This window comes from Gorilla gorilla, chromosome 2, assembly GCF_029281585.2.
Source record: "Gorilla gorilla gorilla isolate KB3781 chromosome 2, NHGRI_mGorGor1-v2.1_pri, whole genome shotgun sequence".
NCBI lineage: Eukaryota > Metazoa > Chordata > Mammalia > Primates > Hominidae > Gorilla > Gorilla gorilla.
Window position 1 is genome coordinate 196755001 of NC_086017.1, and position 21569 is coordinate 196776569.

The window sequence follows — 21569 nt, forward strand, 5'->3', positions numbered from 1 at the left end:
ACACGGGCCAGGTGCGGTAGCAAGTGCTTATAGTCCCAGCTATTGACGAGGCTAAGGTGGGAGGATTGCTTGAGCCCAGGAATTTGAGGCTGTAGTGTGCTATAATTGTGCCTGTGAACAGCTACTGCACTCCAGCCTGGGCAACACAGCACGGTCTCTTAAACAAAGAAAAAGAAAATATGGGAGGATATTTTATTTTTACAGTCTTGGATGGAAGAAGGCTTTTTTCCTTAGCATGACGTCAAAGGTCAGAAACTCAAAAGGAAAATATCAATTATTTAACTACCTTAATTTTTAAGTTTTCTGCATGAATTCTGGTGGAGAGAAATCTGTGAATATTTAAAATGCATATACCCTTTGACATAATAATTCCAGTCTTAGAGAATTTACTTACAGATATACTCAAACACTTGTGCAAAGATTTATGTAGAGGCACACCTCATTTTATTGCATTTGGCTTTACTGAACTTTGCAGATAATCGTGTTTTTTACAAACTGGAAGGCTTGTGGCAACCCTATGTCACACAAGTCTACTGGTATCATTTGTCCAAATGCACGTGCTTACTTTGTGTTTCTGTGTATTTTTTAGCAATAAAATATTTTAAAATTAAGGCATGGATATTGTTTTCTCAGACATAATGCTATTGCACACTCAGACTACAGTATAGTGTAAACACAGCTTTTATATGCACTGGGAAACAGAAAAAAAGTGTAACTTGTTTTATCATGTTATTCACTTTACTATGGAGGTCTGGAATATAATCCACAATATCTTCAAGATATGCCTGTAAAGATATTCATTTTGACATTGTCTATAATACAAAAAACTTGGAATCAACCCAAATGCATACAACTAGTGTGATGGTTACAAAAATTATGATAAACTCATTTAATGGAATATTATGCAGCCATTAAATCAAACTAGGTCTAGTTATGGAAAGATGCCCATAATAAGTAAAAACAAAATTTGTAATTCACTGTGTACAGCATAATTTCATTTGTATTTTTGAATAATATGATTGTATATATGCCGAGAAAACTTTTTTTAATGTGTAAACATAACTACTACACTTCTAGGGCGGGGGTATTGGGTGAAATTTGGATAAAAGAAGAAAGGCTGAAGGGAAATGTTTACATTTAACTTCAAACAAAAGTTCATTTGTTCGAGAGATATATATATATAGTGAACTACATATATAGTTAAGTGGGAATTCCATGTATGACAAAGTTGGCATTTTAAGTTGAACTATGAACTACTGTTCACTATAAATGAACATATATATAATTATATACATATAATTATTTATGACATAAGACACCACAAATAAAGCAAAGAGAATATTTGTTGAAAATATTTACAACATGACAAGTGGTTAGCAGCCTTAATATGTAATTAGCTATGACAAATCATTAAGAAAAAGATGAAATAAAAAGATGATAACAGCAGCTATGATTTACATAGCAGTTACTGTGTGTAGGTTTTAACTTAATTACCGTTATAACAATCCCCTAATGTAGGTACTATTATTACTCCCAGACCTGAAGAGCTTAAGTCACTTGCTCAAAGTTAAAAATTGCAAGTGACAGTGTAGAAATTCAAATGCACGCAGTCTGCTCTAGAACCTAAGCTATAGACTGAGGGGCCAAAAATACAGAAAGCAACTTATCAGAGAGAACAAAAATGGCTAATACGAAATTGTTTAGTCATATAATTTAAAAAAGCACATATTTTAAAACATCAGACTGCGAGGAATTGGTAGTGGTGGTATGGAAGAAAAAATCCTGCTCCGTTACACACACTCTTGATGGGAATGAAAAGTAATATACCTTTTTTTGTATCAAAATTATATACTATGTATCAGCATAGAAAATGTACAGATTCTTTGATTCTACTTCCAGGAAATTATTCTGAGGAAATAATTGGATAAATGAATCAAGATGTATACACACAAGGATTTCCATTCCAGAGTGAAAATTTGGGGGAAAAATATAAATCATATACAAATATACACACACACACACACATGCACATACCTACAAAGAAACACTGGTTATATCTAGGTTAAGAAAAAACTTGCACATTCTGCATTTTTGTATTATTTGCTGCTTCTTTTTTAGGATCAGAGAAATGTGTTTTTTGGGAAATTCAAAAGTATATACTCCCTGCTTCTTAAACGCTATGCACATATTACTATTATAACCAGAAAAACAGTAAAAAAAAAAAAAAAAAAAAAGTGGTAAAGTTTTCCTACACACACATATGCATTAAAAATTCCAGAGTTCGGAAACCAACCTAGGTGTGGATGAGCCAGTTATAAGGAGGGACACAGACTCCCTGACCTTTGGATGCCAAAAGCAAAAGCATCAGAGCTTTGTGATATACAAAAGCAACCAAGAAATATCTTAGTTCCTTGAAATTTGAATGCCTATGTGACAGGAAAACAATACTTTAAGTATTTAAAGTGTCTCCACCACCCTATGCTGCTGTTCTCAGGAGTCCTGGGCCCACCAGGGAAGCCCACAGGTCTGCGGTGTGGACTCTCCAGGTATCACTCCAGGAATAGCCTAGGTCCTGCACAGGTGGGCAGTGAGGGCCGCCTCCATGCCATTGGACCTGCACTTCTGCAGCTGCATGAAGGAGATGTCTGCAGAAGCCATCATGTCTCAGTCAGTCAGTGTACTGGATTAGAAGCTACTCTAATACTGACCCATGGAATCAAGATCAGAATTACCTGGTTGTTTTTGTTTTGTTTTTAGTTTAACAATTTTTTATTTAAAACCTATTTTACAAATAACAGGAAACACATATTTTAGCAAAATGGTTATTCTACTATTTTAGTAAAAATCTGAGATATAAAGGAAGATTTCCAACTAGCAAAACCTATTTTCAAGTTTAGAAAATATTCTGCTATTAAAAGAAAAATTCTCTCCTTGTTAAATTTAGTTCAGGGGTCAGCAAACATTTTCTGCAAAGGAGCGAATCATAAATATTTTAGGCTTTGTGGCTCATGTGATCTGTATGTATCTACTCAGCTCTGCCACTACAGGGGGAAAGCAGGAATAGATAATATGTATATAAACAGCCGTGGCTGTGTCCCCTAAAAAACTTTACTGATGAAAATAAATGGTGAGCTAGATTTGGCCCTCAGGTTGTAGCATGCTGACTCCTATATTTGAGATTACCAATTTATTTATTTATTTATTTATTTATTTTGAGACAAAGTCTCACTCTGTTGCCCAGGCTGGAGTGCAGTGCCATGATCTCAGCTCACCGTAACCTCCGCCTCCGGGGTTCAAGTGATTCTCCTTGCCTCAGCCTCCCAAGTAGCTGGGATTACAGGCATGCACCACCACACCTGGCTAATTCTTGTAGTTTTAGTAGAGACGGAGTTTCACCATGCTGGCTAGGTCGGTCTTGAACTCCTGACCTCAGGAGATCCGCCTGCTTCAGCCTCCCAAAGTGCTGGGATTACAGGCGTGAGCCATCATGCCCGGCCTAGATTACCAATTTTAGAATTGGTCTAATTTATTATGCCCTTTTTCTCTCCCCACTTATATTACCTATACTAAGAGGGTAGCCTGACGTTTGAGGTTATCTTCTGTGGGGCTGTATGTACAGCCTCTCTCCCAAGAAATGATGATGTGCCTCAATGCCACTTGGTTGTACCTCATTGGGCCATTCTCAGATCTGACAGCAAAAATACAGAGATGTGAAACTCTCAAGCTATTCTTACTGCTTGGTGCAGCCACGTGACTGACAGCTGCCACAATACCTCGTACTGCATCTTCAGGCTACTCAACACACAAGGCTCAGTGTCAGTCCCCTCCTTCAGTTTAAGGGGAAATGATATAACTAAAGAGGTGGTATGAAGAGATTTAGAAATGACTCAGGGGGCTGGGCGTGGTGGCTCCTGCCTATAATCCCAGCACTTTGGGAGGCCGAGGCAGGCAGATCACGAGGTCAGGAGATGGAGACCATCCTGGCCAACATGGTGAAACCCCTTCTCTACTAAAATTAGCTGGATGTGGTGATGCATGCCTGTAATCCCAGCTACTTGGGATGCTGAGGCACGAGAATAGCTCGAACCCAGAAGGTGGAGGTTGCAGTGAGACAAGATCGTGCCACTGCACTCCAGCCTGGCGACAGAGCAAGACTCCATCTCAAAAAAAAAAGAAAAAAAAAGAAAAAGAAAAAGAAAAAGAAAAGACTCAGAAGAGCCATATATAAGCAAGAATGCAGAATGTGTGCATATATGTGACTCAGCATGTGGGTGCCAGTTTGTGTCTGCATTTTGTTGGCAGGATGGCACAGGGGATTCATCCTGTCTCTCTACAGATAACCCAAAAAGCTACTGGGAATTCACACAATGTGAAGCCTACCCCAGAAAGCACTTCTCAAAAGAACAGAATGGCTGAGGCAATGTTCACCCACCCGATTCTTCCCATTTAAACAGCATAAACATCGGGGGAAAGAAAGTTTGCTTTTAAAAATAAGCAGTCTGCGTAGAGAAAAATTAGGAATGAAAAAAAGCTGTCAAGTATCCTGAGCCCCCAATTTGGTAATGTATTGATCTTGAATAATGCTTGTGAATGAAAGCAATAAGTAAAACACTCACAAAATTCACATTTCTTCTTCTGTTGTGAACAAATACTTATTGAGAACTTACTAAATACCAGGCATTGTGCTAAGTGTTTAGATATAAACAATGTATGTAATATTTTCTTTTAAAAATTGCCTATTAATAAGACATAATACATTTGACTTGTAAACACAGGTAGAAACTGCACATGTATTATGTAGATATCTCTCTCTCTTCAAGAATCATCCAGGTACCCTATATATTTTAATAAATTACCATCACTCATGAAATGTTCTTATTTGAGCTAACAAGTTCTTTTCCATAATAAATTAGCTTCTAGTTGATGAATTTGCTATGAGTTTCTTTCTTTGCTAGTTATGACATACTATATTTAAGAACACGTGTTTAGAGGATTGGTTTAATATTAAGTTGCCCATTAGGAAGAAGTCCTAAGAAATGTTGAGTTCAACCTACATTGGATTCATCTCTACTCGAGCATGGCCTTTAAATGAAAGCTTCCGTTCTGATTCCACACAGCAGAGGCATGCCGCTGCCTGGAGGTGCCCAGCGCATAAGCAAACCTCCACAAGCTGAGCTACTTACAGTGAAGGGGTGGTAGGGGGCAGCGGGGGGAGCTCCGCGGGGCCCTGCTGGTGGAGATAGCACGGACAGTCCTGTTGAAAAGATGCCAAGTGCGCTGAGGTTCAACCCTGGGATCAGATTGGCTTGTTGCTGGGAATAGAAATGGAGAAAAAAGATGAAGGGAGGAGACCAGAGAGGCCCGCACGCCTGGGTCAACCTCCCTCTCTTGTCTTAATGGCACCAGCGTCTCCTAATCAGCTCTGCCCAGGCTCTTCCTACCCTGTATCAGAGGTGGGTGCCACATCTTAACCTGACCATGGTGTTCCTTCAAGGCTTCTCTGCCACACTTGGGCATGTCTACATATCTTATCATGGAAAATGAGGCTCTTCCTGGGGATGGCAGCCACCTTGCCAGCCTCACTCCTGCTAACCCTTCATCTCCAACCTGGCCAGTCCTGTTTCCTAAATACCTCTGAGCCCCTTCACATGCTATTTATTTCCTAGGCAAGGAAGTGCTTTTCTCTCTTCTCACCTGGCTAAGTCCTACTGACCTGTGGGTTTCACCTGAGCATAGATGACCCCTCATGCAGGAAGCTTTCTTTCATCCCAAAGATCAGCTCGAATGCCTGTCTGTGCTCTCCAGCATTCCTGTTTCCCTAAGACAGCACTCATTACATGGTATGTGAATAGCCTGTTCAGTTACCTCTTCCCCTTTCAGACCAGAATTTCCTTGCAAACAGAGAATGTCTTACTTAGTGTCGTGTTCTCAGTGCCTGGTATATAGTAAGTACTCAATAAATATTTGTTGAATGACTGTTTAAAACAAATTGGATTAACAGTGTTTTTCAACTCTATCCATGGAGAGATCAGATTCTTCACATGATGTAAATTCCCACATACGTAAACTCCGTTAGCCAGGTTTGGGATGGTTTACAACTTTGTCTCTTTACTATTTAGTTGTCGGCTTTGTGATCATCTTGCTTGCTTGCTTATCTTACATTTCTATGTGGGGATGGTCACACAGACTGGGGGTGGGTTTAGCCACACAGCTCTTCAGAGGCAGAGGAACGTGGTCACCCATTCCAGGCCGTGTCCAACCTGCTTCCATCTTTGTCTCCCTGAACATGAAGCAATTTCCTAACATTTTCTAATCTTCGTCTACATTCACACTGTAACTTGCCTTTTTCTTTTTTTTTAGAACTTTTGGAATAGCAGTGCTCGTATCCTTCATCTTTACCTCATTTTGTCTGTAAGATGTAGTAATTTTGTTATTCACCTACCAGTGCGTGACTTTGGCACAGACATGAATGAACCTAAGTGGTAAGCTCAGGTGAAGATGTATGAATCACTCAGGCCCTTCTGTAGCTTTTCCAGGTGTTCACAGAAAGAGATGTTTACCATAGGATGTCAAGAACCCACAGGAAGAAAATGAGATTGTCAGATGATACTTCCACAAATATATCCAAACATGGGGAGAAGACCCCACTGCAGTCTCCTGCTCTAGCTCTTCTCATCACACCTCATAATTGTCATGTGACGTGGGCTGCTAAGGTGGGGGTCTGGGTGAGGTGGGGACAGATTACCGCCTGGAGTATAGAGGGTACAACAGAAAGTGCTGCAGTGAGGGACCTGGGTTTAATCTACAGAGTGCTTTGTCGACATTTATTTCTCTAAGAAATATTATCAGGTCTGAGATTTGCTTCAAGGTCATCCAACAGGTATGGAAAGTGGATATGGATGAGGGTTTAGAGGAAACAAAACAGGTGGTGAGTTGATAACTGCAAAAGGTGGATTATGGGTATATGAGGGCTTATTGGAGCATCCTATTCACTTTTGTATACATCTGAAAAATCTAATTAAAAACTGAAAAAAATTTACTCCTCTGAGCTGAGCTGGACTTTTGCTGATGGCCAATTATTTTAAAGGTTTTTGTTTGTTTGTTTGTTTTTTGAATGCCGGATCAGTGTCTCCCCATTAAGAGTAAAAATTAGGTAGCAATCACAGGAAGGACAAACCTAATGAGTCTGCTACAAATATACAGTAAAGGCTCAACTGGCTGACAACATTTATCAGGCAATCTAAAACTGCAGATCAGCAAGCAAGGGAGGAAAATCAGAATTTAACTTTAAAGCATGCATTTTTAAAATTTAAAAAGTAACAGGACAATATTACTTCTGAATTAAGGTTCAGAAGGCTATATACATGGAAAAAATCCCACTTTTCTAATGTGCCAGCTATTTTCATTTTTGTATGTAGCCTTCTAGTCATTCTGATCCATGTTGTTTTACATAATTGTAAATTTACTTATATACTTTTATATCTTGCTTTTCTTATTTAGAGATGGGGTCTCACTCTGTTGCCCAGGCTGGAGTGCGGTGGTGTAATGCCAGCTCACTGTAGTCTCAACCCCCTGGGCTCAAGTGCTCCTCCTGCCTCAGCCTCTTGAGTAGCTGGGACTATAGATGCATGCCACCACACCCAGTTACTCTTGCTTTTCTTAATAAACATTATATCATAAGCTTTTCCTTATTTCAGTCTTCAAAGTTATAATTTTAATGTCTTCACGTGATGTTGTCCAGCGCACTTATCATAATTTACTAGTTGGTTTCCTGATTATTTTAATGCCTTTATCCTAGGAAGTCAGGAAAAACTCTGCATACCTATCCTAAGGCACTTCCTCATTAGCTGAATGACAAGTATTTTTACCCTTGTGAAAACCAGCGGAGAAGAAAGCATTAGGGACTTACATTAACAGCCAGCATATCATTTTCAAAGGCCTCACGCAGCTTCTTCATAATCTCTATCTCAGCACTGGCACAGGCCTCAACTGTGCCCTTCACAGTGATGGTTCTTTCCGGGTTGTATATGCTCAAATCCTGCAAACTGACCCATGAGAAGAAAAGAGAAATTTTGTTTTCAACGGGAAAAATAAAATGCCCCCCAAAAAAAAAAAACAAAATCACAAACAAGTTTTGGCGGAGAGGGAGAAGACTCAATTCCCTCCCAACACACTGTGGTGGAGAATCCCTGCCATCTTATTTCAAATCTTACTAGTGATTTAGATCACATCCATAGTGAAAAATGTCTACCTGGTAAGTATTTATGTATTTTTTTTAAAAGATGATGGAAATAATTGCATCACTTATGATTATATTCCCATTTTAGGGAAAAGTAGATGAATGAACTAGACGTATCGAAATGCTCAGGTGTTCCATTATTGGGCATGAGTAATCTGAGTAAGTGGCTTACGATGAGATTGTTATCTTGGTCCCTGTTTCATGTTCAATTTTCTTCAAATTTCTGCCTTCTTTTCCAATCAGTCTTCCAACCAAGCCATTGTGTGCCAAGATTTTCAGAGGAATCTCTTCGGCTCTAAAAAGAGACAAGCAGCAAGTTAATACTTCAGATACGTATAATGGTTGTCTCCCAAAAACCATTACCTTGCTTTTTTCTTACAAATGGAAGTCATTTTCATTTTGTTCAGGTACCAAGTGACGATGGGATCTGGGAGAGGTCAGGTCCCTCACCAACCCCAGTTCATGAATTTTGATTAACATAAGCCAAACCATGGTAATTCTACTCCCTCGTAGTAGCTGGTTGGAAGTGGATCCATGAGGCTGATCTGGCCAATGAGGGTATTACAAGAACTCTATTGGGTGAAGAATGTTCTCCTTGCTCTTAAAAAAAGGTACAACGGAGAGTGACGTTAGCAAGATGGCAGACTAGGAAGCCACAGGTCTCTTTCCCCCTCACAGACACCTCAAATTAACAAGAGATAGACCAGAATACCTCTGTGAGAACTCTAAAGATCAGCTGAGAAGCTATAATATGAAGTCCGCTGTAAACTAAGGAGGAATTCCAGGCCGGGCGCCGAGGTTCACGCCTGTAATTTCAGCACTTTGGGAGGCCAAGGTGGGCAATTGCCTAAGCCCGAGAGTTCAAGACCAGCCTCGGCAACATAGTGAAACACCGTCCTTACTAAAAACACAAAATTAGCCAGGCAGTGGTGCGTACCTGTAGTCCTAGCTACTTGGGAAGCTGAGGTGGGATTGCTTGAGCCAGGGAGGCCAAAGCTACAGTGAACCATGATCACACACTTCTGCACTCCAGCCTGGGCTACAGAGCAAGACCCTGTCTAAAAACAACAACAACTATATATATATATATATTTACTGGATATATATATATATATATGGTGATGTATATATATATATTTACTGGAGATATATATATATGGAGATGTATATATATATTTACTGGAGATATATATATATGGAGATATATATTTACTGGAAATATATATATATTTACTGGAGATATATATTTACTGGAAATATATATATATTTACTGGAGATATATATTTACTGGAGATATACATATGGAGATATATATTTACCGGAGATACATATATATATATATTTACTGGAGATATATATATTTACTGGATATATATATATATATATATATATATGGAGATGTGTATATATATTTACTGGAGATATATATATATGGAGATATATATTTACTGGAGAGAGAGAGAGATATATATATATGAAGATATATATATATGAAGATATATATATGGATACATATATATATGGATACATATATATATATATACACATATATATATATATGGAGATATGTATATATATCCAGTAAAAAAGGTGAGAACATTCAGTGTTTTCAAGGCCCCACCCCCTACATGGCATACTGAAGAGCAAAGGGGAGGAAACCCTAAAGGCTGGGCTCCTCCTTTGGGACAGAAACAAAGACTGGATTATGCATACAACATTTTGGCTTGTCTGGAAGGTGCCAGAAAAACTGGTTTTTGTGTCACTGACTCAGAGCACTGAAGGATCAGCATCAGAGTTCAGAAGCTGCTGAAAACAGAGGCAAGCAGCATTTAAGAACTGCAGTTCTACAGTCAGACACCAGAGGGATCAAGAGATTAGAAAAGGTTTGAGAGGTCCTAGAACCTCTAGTTAGGCTGATTTCAGGTCTTCCACTGCCCAAAGCCAGTACACAGAGACTGTGAGAGGTGGTTGTTTTTTCAAATGCCCAAATCCCAACAAAAAAACTTACTAGGCATACAAAGAAACAGAGAAGCATGACCCAATCAAGGGACCAAAATAAAACTCCAAATACTGACTCTAAAGAACACAGATCTACATGCTCCCTGACCAGTAATTAAAAATAATTGTAAAGATGCTCAATGAACTAAACAAGAACACAGATAGACAACTAAATAAAGTCGGAAAAATTATGCATGAGCAAAATGAGAATATCAACAAAGAGAAACTATAAGAAAGAACCTAACAAATTCTGGAGCTGAAAAATACAATTGAACAGAAAAATTTGTTAAAGGAGTTCAACAGCAGATTTGACCAGACAGAGGAAAGGACCAGCAAATTTGAACGTAGATCATTTGAAATCTTCAAGTTAGAGGATTAAAATAAATAAACACAGTGAAGAGAGCCTAGGGATCTATGAGACATGCCAAGTAGATCAATATAAGCATAATGGGAATCCCAGAAAGAGAAGAGGGAACAAAGGGGCATAGAGCTTTATTTGAAGAAGTAATGGCTGAAAGCTTCCCAAATATGAGGAACAAAATGTACATACAAATCAAAAAATTTAAAGAACTCCAACTGGGACAAATCCACAGAAAACCACACTGACACACATTATAATCAAACTGTCTAAAGTCAAAGATAGAGTATCTTCAAAGTGGCAAGAGAAAAGCAATTGTGACATACAAAGGAGCTTCCGTAACACTATCTGCAGATTTCTTAGCAGAAACTTTGCAGGCCAGAAGGGAGTGGGATGATATATCTGAAGTGCTGAAAGAAACTGCCAACCAAGGACACCATGTGTGGTAAAACTGTCCTTCAAAAACAAAGGAGAAATTAAGATTCCCAGATAAATAAAAACTGAGGGACTTTATTACCACTTGACAAGCTCTACAAAAAATGCTGAATTCTCTTAATTTTCCTTGTGCTGTTGATTTCTGGTTTCATTCCATTGTGATCAGAAAAGATACTTTGTAGTATGACTTCAATCTTCTTGAATTTCTTAAGATTTGTTTTGTATGTTCTCTCTCCTGGAGAGTTCCACATGCATTTGAGAAGAACGTATATTCTGCCATTGTTGGGTGGAATGTTCTTGTATGTCTGTTGGTCTATAGTGTTGTTCCAGTTCTATTTCCTTATTGTTCTTCTGTCTAGTAGTTTTATCCATTATTGAAAGTAGGGCACTTAAGTTTCCTACTGTTATCATGTCGCTAATTATTTCTCCCTTCAGCTCTTTCAAAGTTGACTTCATATATTTAGAACTCTGAGGTTTGGTGTGTACATATTTATAATTGTTGTATCTCCTTGGTGAATTGTTCCTTTAACATTGTATAACGTCCCTCTTTGTCTCTCGTAACAGTTTTGTTTTTAGTCTATTCATCTGATAATAGTATAGCTACTCCTCCTCTCTTGTGGTTACCATTTGCATGGAGTATCTTTTTCCATCTTTTTACTTTCAGCCTATATGTGTCCTTATATCTAAAAGGAGTCTCTTGTAGGCCACACACAGTTAGATCCTGTTTTTAATCCATTTAGCCAAGAATGGGGAGTTTAATTCATTTGCACTTAAAAGTAATTACTGATAGGGAAGGACTTACTTTTGTCATTTTCATTGTTTTCTGTATGTCTAGTAGCTTTTTTGTCCCTTCTTTCCTTTCTTCCTGTCTTCCTTTATGTTTTGTTGATTTTTATTATAGTGATGTGCTTTGATTTTCTTTTGTGTGTTCTCATAGATTTTTTCTTGGTGGATACTATTGCAATTACATAAAAACATCTTAAAGTCATGGCATCCTATTTTGAACTGATAACAACTTCACTTCAATTGCATAAAAAACTCTACTTTTTTACCCCATCCCCAAATATCACAAATTAACATCTTCATATGTTTTTATACCCATTAACACAATTTATAGTTAAAAAAAGTTTTTGTCATTTAAATTCTATGTACCAAAATTACTACAGTACAGGTTACTATATTTGTTAATATTTACCCTTACCAGATAACTATATATTTTCATATGGCTTTGTGTTGCTGTCTATCATTCTTTTATTTTATGTTTTATTTTAACGTTTTTTCATTTTCTTTCTTTTTTTGAGATGGAGTTTCACTCTTTTTGCCCAGGCTGGAGTGCAATGGCATGATCTCAGCTCACTGTAACCTCCACCTCCCAGGCTAAAGTGATTCTCCTGCCTTAGCCTCCTGAGTAGCTGGGATTACAGGTGTGTGCCACCACACCCGGCTAATTTTGTATTTTTAGTAGAGAGGAGGTTTCACCATGTTGGCCAGGCTGGTCTTCAACTCCTGACCTTGTGATCTGCCCACCTCAGCCTCCCAAAGTGTTGGGATTTACAGGCATGAGCCACCGAACCCGGCCCCATCCTTTTATTTCAACTTGAAAAGAACTAAACCCAAAACCAGCATAAAAATGGCAATAATAAAAATCAGAGCAGAGATAAACAAATACAACCAACAAAACTAAGAGTTGGTTCTTTGAAAAGATCAACCAAACTGACAAATCCTTAGCTAGATTAAGAAAAAAAAAAGAACATTCAATAACTACAATCAGAAATGAAAGAGGGAACATTACTACCAATACGACAGAGATAAAAAGGATTATAAGAGAATATTATGAAGAATTGTATGCCTACAAATTGAATAACCTAGAAGAAATGGACCAATTTCTAGAGGAAACACACAACCTACCAAGATTGAATCATGAATAAATGGAAAGTCTGATCAGACCAATAATGAGAGAGATTGAATCAGTAATCAAAAACCTCCCAACACAGAAAAGCCCAGGACCAGATGGCTTCATCGGAGAATGCTACCAAACATTTAAAGAAGAATTATCGCCAATCCTCCTGAAACTCTTCCAAAAAAATGAAGAGGAGGGAACATTTCCAAGCTCATTCCATGAGGCCAGCTTTACCCTGATTCCAAAGCCAGACAAAGACACCACAAAAAAAGAAAACTTCAGACCATTATCTCCGATGAATATTGATGCAAAAATCCTCAACAAAATACTAGCAAATCAAATTCAGCATATGAAAAGGATTATAAGCCACGACCAAGTGGGATTTGTTCCTGGAATGGAAGGTTTGTTCAGCATACAATTAATGGGGAGCTGGGCGCAGTGGCTTATGCCTGTAATCCCATCACTTTGGGAGGCTGAGGAAAGAGGATTGCTTGAGGCCAGGGGTTCAAGACCAAGCTGGGAAATGTAGTGAGACCCCATTACTATAAACATTTTTTAAAAAATCAATCAATATAATAAATCACATTAACAGAAAGAAGGGGGGGAGAACCACATGATCATGTCATTAGAAAAAGCATTTGACAAACTTAACACCCTTTCATGATAAAAAACACCCAACAAAATTAGGAATAAAAGGAAATTACTTCAACATAAGACCATTTATGAAAAGCCCACAGCTAACATCACACTCAACGATGAAAGACTGAACGCAAGGCTTTTCCTCTAAGACCAGGAACAAGGCAAGGATGCCCACTCCTGCCCATTTCTATTCAACATAGTACTGGAAGTCCTAGACAGAGCAATTAGGTACAAAAAAGAAATAAAAGGCATTCGAATTGGAAAGAAAGACATAAAATGATCTCTATTCACAGATGACATGATTTTATATGTAGAAAGCCTTAAAGATTCTACAAAAAAGGTTAGAATAAATTCAGCAAAATTGCAGGATACAAAAATCAATCAACATGCAAAAATCATTTACATTTCTATACACAACAATAAACAATCTGAAAAGGAAGTTAAGAAAACATTGCCACTTACAATAGCATCAAAAAGTATAGAATACTTAAGAATAAACCTAACCAAGGAGGTAAAAGACTTGTACACTGAAAACCACAAAAGGTTCCTGAAAGAAATTTAAAGGAACAAATAAATGGAAAGACATCCTGTGTTCATGGATTGGAATATTTAATATTGTGAAGACGTTTATACTACCGAAAGTGATCTACAGATTCAATATGAGCTCTATCAAAATCACAGTGGGCATTGTTTGCAGAAACAGAAAAATTCATATGGAATCTCAAGGGACCTTGAATAGCCAAAACGATTTCAAAAAATAAGGAAGTTGAAGGGCTCAGACTTCCTGCTTTCAAAATATATTACAAAGCTACATAATCAAAACAGTGTAGTACTGGCATAAGAACAGATAAATAGACCAATGAAATAGAATAGAGCCCAGAAATAAATCCTGCGTATAGTCTCCGATGATTTTTGATAAGGTGCTGAGACCACTAGATGGGGAAAGAGCAGTCTATTCAGCAGATGGTGCTGGGGAAACTGGACACACACGTAGAAGAATGAAGTCGAACCATCATTTTACACCATATACAAAAATTAACTCAAAATAGGTTAAGGACCTAAACAGACCTAAAACTATCAAACTCCTAAAACACAAGAGAAAGCTTTATGATATTGGACATGGCAAAGACTTCTTGTTTTCACCATGATACCAAAAGCATAGGCAACAAAAGCAAAATTAGACCAGTGGGATTACATCAACTTAAAAACTTTTGTGCATCAAAGGATATAATCAACAGACTGAAAGGTCAACCCATGGGATGGGAGAAATATTCACCAATTATTTATTTGATAAGGGGTTTGCTATGGTTTCAAATTCCCCTCAAGACTCATGTTGAAATTTAACTGCCACTGTAACAGTGTTGAAAGATAGGACTTTTAGGAGGTGATGAGTGCCTTCATGAACGGATTAATGCAGTTATCACAGAGTGAATTAGTGGGTTGAGGGTGAGTTTGGACCTATTTCTTCTCTCTGTCTCTTGCACTTGCTTCTGCCTCAGGCCTTCCACCATAGGATAACCCTCACCAGATGCTGACATCACGCTCTTGGACTTCCCAGAACTGTGAGCCAAATAAACTTTTGTTCCTTATAAATTATCCGGTCTTTAGTATTCTGTTACAGTAGCACCAACTGGACTAATAAACAGTTAATGATCAAGAATATATAAAGGACTCCTGCAACTCCTATAATGAAAGAATCAAATATCTCAATTAGAGAATGAACAAAGGATTTGAACAGACATTTCTCTAAAGATGATATACAAATGGCCAATAAGTATATAAAAAGATGCTCAATACCACCAATCGCTAATCATCAGAGAAATACAAATCAAGACCACAATGAGCTGTCACCTCATACCTATTAAGATAGCTGTTATCGAAATAACAGAAAATAACATGTGTTGGAGAGAATGTGGAGAAACTGAAACCCCTGTGCACTGTTGGTGGGGTTGGAAAATGGAGCAACTGCTATGGGAAAAAGTACGAAGGCTCCCCCAAAAATTAAGAGTAGAACTACCATATGACCCAGCAATCTCACTTCTTGGCACATATCCACAAGAATTGAAAAGAGGGTCTTGAAGAGCTATTTGAAAACCCATGTTCATAGCAGCATTATTCACAATAGCCAAGAAGCAGAAGACCTCAAAATGTCCATCACCAGATGAACATATAAACAAAATGTGCTATATACATACACTGGAATGTTATTTGGCCATAAAAAGGAAGGAAAGCCTGTTACATGCTATAACATGAACCTTGAGGACGCTATGCAAAGTAAAATAAGCCAGTCACAAAAGAATAATAGTATATGATTCTACCTACATGAGGTATCTAGAGTAGTCAAATTCATAGAAAGAAGTGGTGATTACCAGAGGCTGATGGGAGAGGGAAAAGAGAGTTGTTTAATAGGTACAGAGTTCCAGATTTACAAGATGAAAAGGTTCTGGAGATCTGTTTCACAGCAATGTGAATATACTTAAGACTACTGAAAAGTACACTTAAAAATGATTAATAATTTTTTTTTTTTTTTCTGAGATGGAGTCTTGCTCTGTCACCCAGGCTGGAGTGCAGTGGTGCACTCTTGGCTCCCTGAAACCTCCGCCTCCTGGGTTCAAGCGGTTCTCATGCCTCAGCCTCCCAAGTAGCTGGGACTATAGGTGTCCACCCCCACACCTGGCTAATTTTTGTATTTTTAGTAGAGACGAGGTTTCACCATGTTGGCCAGGTTGATCTCAAACTCCTGACTCAAGTGATCCACCTTGCCTCAGCCTCCCAAAGTGCTGGGATTACAGGCTTGAGACACCATGCCCAGCCAAGACGGTAAATTTTATGTTATGGTTGTTTAACCACAACTTTTAAAGAAGTTTTCTGAAAAAAGGACACAAGGAAGGGATGCCCTCTCCCTCAATTTGTAACTTTTTTGTGGAAATGCACATCTGAAATCACTATAGCCATCCTGTTATAACCAAGGGAACGTGAGACATGTTGAGGAATGTAGAGCAGAAAAATGTTCTGGGTCTCTGGGCCCATGATTCAACTGACCTTGGAGCTGTGTGCCTTAGGACTTCTTGTTATGTGACATGACATCCTTTTCTTATTGGTTATACCACTTGTATTTTTTGTTGCTTGAAGACCAAAAGCATCTAACAGATGCATTACTACTGCCTCAAAATAAAGACGGTGCTTGAAGAAGCTGCATTAGAATGTAACTTTCAGAGGGTGGGCATTTTTGTCAGCTTTGTTCACTGCTGAGTTCCTGGCACATAGAATAGTGTCTGGCACATAGTGACTGCTCAATAAATATTTGGTAAATGAACAAAAAGAAAGTTTAGGATCTCTGTTCTCCTACATCTTCTACCTCTTATTCAGTCCCTTCAGGGCTCTGTCACCTACACAGGGAGGCATTCTCTGAAACCCCCAAATCTTTGTCCCCCTAAAACCCTCATTAGGACCTTCAGTTACACGTCATCGTTGGATACTACATTTTTCCACTGTAGAATTTTTTTTTTCTTTTCTTGTTTTGAAATGGAGTCTCGCTCTGTCGCCCAGGCTGGAGTGCAGTGGCGCGATCGTGGCTCACTGCAACCTCCACCTCCCAGGTTCAAGAGATTCCCCTGCCTCAGCTTCCCAAGTAGCTGGGACTTCAGGCATGTGCCACCATACCCAGCTAATTTTTGTATTTTTAGTAGAGACAGGGTTTCACTATATGTTGGACAGGCTGGTCTCAAACTCCTGGCCTCAAGTGATCCGCCTGCTTCAGCCTCCCAAAGTGCTGGGATTACAGGCGTGAGCCACCACATCCAGCCTCACTGTAGCATTTCTTATAGCTGCACTTAATTACTTATTGGTGTAATTACTCATTATTTGTTTAATGAGTGTCTCTCCCACTGGACTGCTCCATCAAAGCAGGAACCAATGGGTGAAAAAATGGTATGTGGGGAAGGAAAAAAAAAAAAAAGTAGGAACCAAGTCCTGCTCATGGTTGCAGCCTCAACCTCCAGCAGTGATTAGCACAGTGTAGGCACTGAAAAATTTTTTTTCCTAAGATATTCAAACTCTATCTTGGCTCTACATGAAAACATAAAAGCCCAAGTTGTAAATTAGTCTTTTTGACTAATTTAGAATTTTATTAAGTTGTTTGCACCTAGGTTGAAGAATCAAGGAAGGTGGCTGGGCGCAGTGGCTCACACCTGTAATCCCAGCACATTGGGAGGCCAAGGCGGGTGGATCACCTGAGGTCAGGAGTTCGAGACCAGCCTGGGCAACATGGTGAAACCCTGTCTCTACTAAAATTACAAAAATTAGCCAGATGTGGTGGCAGGCGCCTGTCATCCCAGCTGCTCGGGAGGCTGAGGCAGGAGAATTGCTTGAACCCGGGAGAAGGGAGGTTGCAGTGAGCCGAGATCATGCCATTGTACTCCAGCCTGGGCAACAAGAGTGAAACTCCATCTCAAAAAAAAAAAGGAATCCAGAAAAGTATTATTTACTAAGTTCCCAGGAACTTGGATGAGAAATGTCTTTTTCAAATTAAACTGTGGCATTTGGGGGATTTCAAAAGCCCAAGTAGAATAAATAATTCATAATAGAAAGGATAGAGTCTCTTATGAAATCTAAGAATAGATTTGTAATGTTCTTCTTTTAAGGACCATTTTCATCTTCTTGGTTTTGGAACACTCATGTTTGACATTATTTGATTCATCCCTCACTACTTCTCTATAAAACTGCCACCGCTACCCACAAACAGATTTTGCCAAACTGAAAATCTACTTTTTCTTTTTTTAGGGACAGGGTGGTGCTCTGTCACCCAAGCTGGAGTGTGGTGATGCAATCATAGCTCATTGCTCAAATTCTTAGGCTCAAGCAATTCTGCCTCAGCCTCCTGAGTAGCTGAGACTACAGGTATACACCACCATGTCTAACTAATTTTTTAAATTTTTTGTAGAGATGGAGGTCTCACTATGTTGCCCAGCCTGGTCTCAAACTCCTAGCCTCCAGCGATCTTCCTACCTTGGCCTCCCAAAGCACTGAGATTATAGGTATGAGCCACTGCACCCAGCATGAAAGTCTATTTTTATTGTATTATCTATTCTATCACCACTCATTCATTTATAATACAAAGTTAACTTGTTTGGTAAGAACTGTATTTGTCATTCAAACTGGGACAACCCTCATTACACTGTGGAATCCTATAATTACTTCATAAAATAAGGGGAAAGGGCTGGATACGGTGGCTCATGCCTATAATACCAGCACTTTGGGAGGATGAGGTGGGCAGATCATTTGAGGTCAGGAGTTCGAGACTAGCCTGGCCAACATGGTGAAACCTTGTCTCTTCTAAAAGTACAAAAATTAGCTGGACATGGTGGCGCACGCCTGTAATCCCCGCTACTCGGGAGGCTGAGGCAGGAGAATCGCTTGAACCCAGGAGGCGGAGGCTGCAGTGAGACAAGGTTGCGCTACCGCACTCCAGCCTAGGGCAACAGAGTGAGACTCTGTCTCAAAAAAAAAAAAAAAAAAAAAGGAGAGGGGCGTAGTGAGGAGGAAGGACAGATGGAAGAAAAAAGTAGAAGAAGAATAAAGCAGCCATGTGGAAACTAGTTTCTACTACTTAAGGAAATGTAATCCAATGTTAAGAGTGCAGTTTAGAAGCATGGCGGGAGAAACCTTTTCCAGGACAATAAATGATAGCTTTGGTGACAACATACATTCTACACTTGCACTGTCCAATTCAATGGGCATTAGCTATACACACGGCTACCAAACTCTGAGTAAAAAAATAAAACACTCAGTTCTTCCACTGTACTAGCCACATTTCAAATACTCAATAGCAACATGTGGTTAGTGGCTAACCTATTGAACAGTGCAGATATAGAACATTTCTATCATTGCAGAAAGTTCTATTGGACAGCATGAGTCTGTATGTTCCTCCCAATAATTACTATCAATGGGTGACAGAAGCATTAAAATCACCAAGAGAGACACGCAAGTGGAGAGACAGCCATATGTAAATGCAAAAGATCTACTTCCCACTGTATTCTACTTGGGAACAAATTTCTTAAACATAATCCCTCCCTGCCTCCGTTACTGAGTAACAGATTTGGAGTTTTTAAAAAAAACCTCTTGGGTTAAATGAGGGAGAATCTACTCTTTTTCTCTGTTGAGTGATCTGGGCATTGCATGCAAACTTACAGTTTGGTCTCATCTGCCTCTTTCTGCATGATTTCAAGAATCATGCGGCATGCTTCAGAAGTCCCCTCTGGGGTGGCATGGATGGTGACAGGCTTCTCTGCAGCTCCAGAGTTCTCTTTTCTATGGATGTCTACCCTGTAGGAAAAGAATCAGGAGCCATGATTACAAGGTCATCTGGATAGGACCCTAGTCCCAAGAAAGCGTCACACCAACCCATGTACAGCAAGGACACAGACAGACAAGGAGGCGTCATCAGCACGTCTGCAATCAGTGCCATTCTCCAAGAAGGAGGCAAGCAGTGCAGGGGGTCTTGTGCCAAATTTTAATTATTTGCAGCTTCATTTAGAAGGGAACGGTTCTTACAGGAGTGCTGTAGGACAAAGGCACTAAGCCAACTCAGTAATGAAGCCAGTTTGGTAAATGAAGTATTTTGTGTAGTCTTTCAAATGACTGCAGAAGTGAAGAGTAAAGTGAGAAGGATAATACTGCACATTGGCACAGTGCCGGTCTCTGAACTGATTGCAGCTTTTAAAAGCCATATGTTAATCCAAATCCAAACACCAAATTCAAGCAAGCTTTATATATTTGAGTGTGGATAGAAAACAGAGGCATGCCCTCTCTCTGCCTAAGTTTTTGGTTTCCTTTCCATTGGCAGCCTGCCATTAAGACTAATGGCTCAAAAGCTTGATGACTTTATCAGACTTCTTTGGGTAGTTGTGGTCCTACCTGTTTTTGTTAACTTTCAAAATTACATAACTGATTATATCCTTTTTACTTTGGCTGTTAGAAAGCCTAGAGCCAAGTCTTTGGTTGACGTCTGAAAAATGGGCACACACTTTGAGAGCTAACCCCACTTCTATTTAAACTTGTTACATTTTTTTTTCAAGCCACCTTACACAACTTTTGCACGAAAAGACATAAATAAAAGTCACTTTCACAGTGAACTTGGAGGAAAAGCCAGGGCTGATTTTAAAATAAAAGGATACCAAACAGTAACTTCCCTCTCTATTTCCTCACTTCTAAGATGTGGCACTCCAGACTCATCCATATCAGTGCCTATTATTTGGGGATAAATAAGACATTTTGAAGAAAACAGCATTTCTCTTTCAGGTTACAAGACACCCACTGAATGACCTGAGTAAAGTGTACCAGCCCATGTAAATAATTATGTGTCAGTAATTGGGTGCTTTGCAATTTAAGTACTTTCATATTAATTATTTCACTCAATCTCCCTGATTGTGCTAATTGTCATAATAATCATGGCAAAACAGACAGGAACCCTCTATTTATTTATTTATTTATTTAGAGATGGAGTTTCACTCTGTTGCCCAGGCTGGAGTGCAGTGGCGCCATCTAGGCTCACTGCAACCTCCACCTCCTGGGTTCAAGTGATTCTCCTGCCTCAGCCTCCAGAGTAGCTGGGATTACAGGCGTGAGCCACCACACCTGGCTGATTTTTGTATTTTTAGTAGAGACGGGGTTTCACCATGTTAGCCAGGCTGGTCTCGAACTCCTGACCTCAGATGATACCCCTGCTTCAGCCTCCCAAAGTGCTGGGATTACAGGAATGAGTCTCTGTAATACAGAGGGTGCCCAGCCAGAACCCTCTTTTTATAGAAGAGGCAATTGATGCTCAGAGAGGTTAACATCTTTTCCAAGATCACAAAACCATTTAAAGTGCTACAGCTTGAACATAAGTCTTTGTTTTCAAGTCCCGAGCTTGCTTTATTACATCATGCTACAGTCTTAGGAAGATATAAAAATCAACAATTCCATAAGACATTTTATTCACTCCAACTCTTACAATCAG

The 21569-nt window shown here is 39.1% G+C and overlaps 1 protein-coding gene across 11 annotated transcripts in view; it reads right to left on the reverse strand.

Annotated features, from left to right (window-relative positions):
* The window catches only part of IGF2BP2 (insulin like growth factor 2 mRNA binding protein 2), a 181136-nt gene that overhangs the window by 23666 nt on the left and 135901 nt on the right, over positions 1-21569 (reverse strand). For 7 of the 11 annotated variants that reach the window (XR_008678254.2, XM_031009215.3, XM_031009217.3 and 4 more), the window contains 4 exons: positions 19760-19894; positions 8412-8534; positions 7910-8045; positions 5184-5312 (listed from right to left, as the gene is read on the reverse strand). Coding sequence is in view for 9 of the 11 variants with exons in the window: in XM_031009215.3 (XP_030865075.1) it covers positions 5184-5312; positions 7910-8045; positions 8412-8534; positions 19760-19894 (523 nt within the window). In the remaining 2 variants the exon portion in view is untranslated. The remainder of the gene's footprint in view (positions 1-5183; positions 5313-7909; positions 8046-8411; positions 8535-19759; positions 19895-21569) is intronic. The other 4 variants (XR_004069807.3, XM_031009216.3, XM_063704444.1 and 1 more) reach the window with 1 other exon arrangement.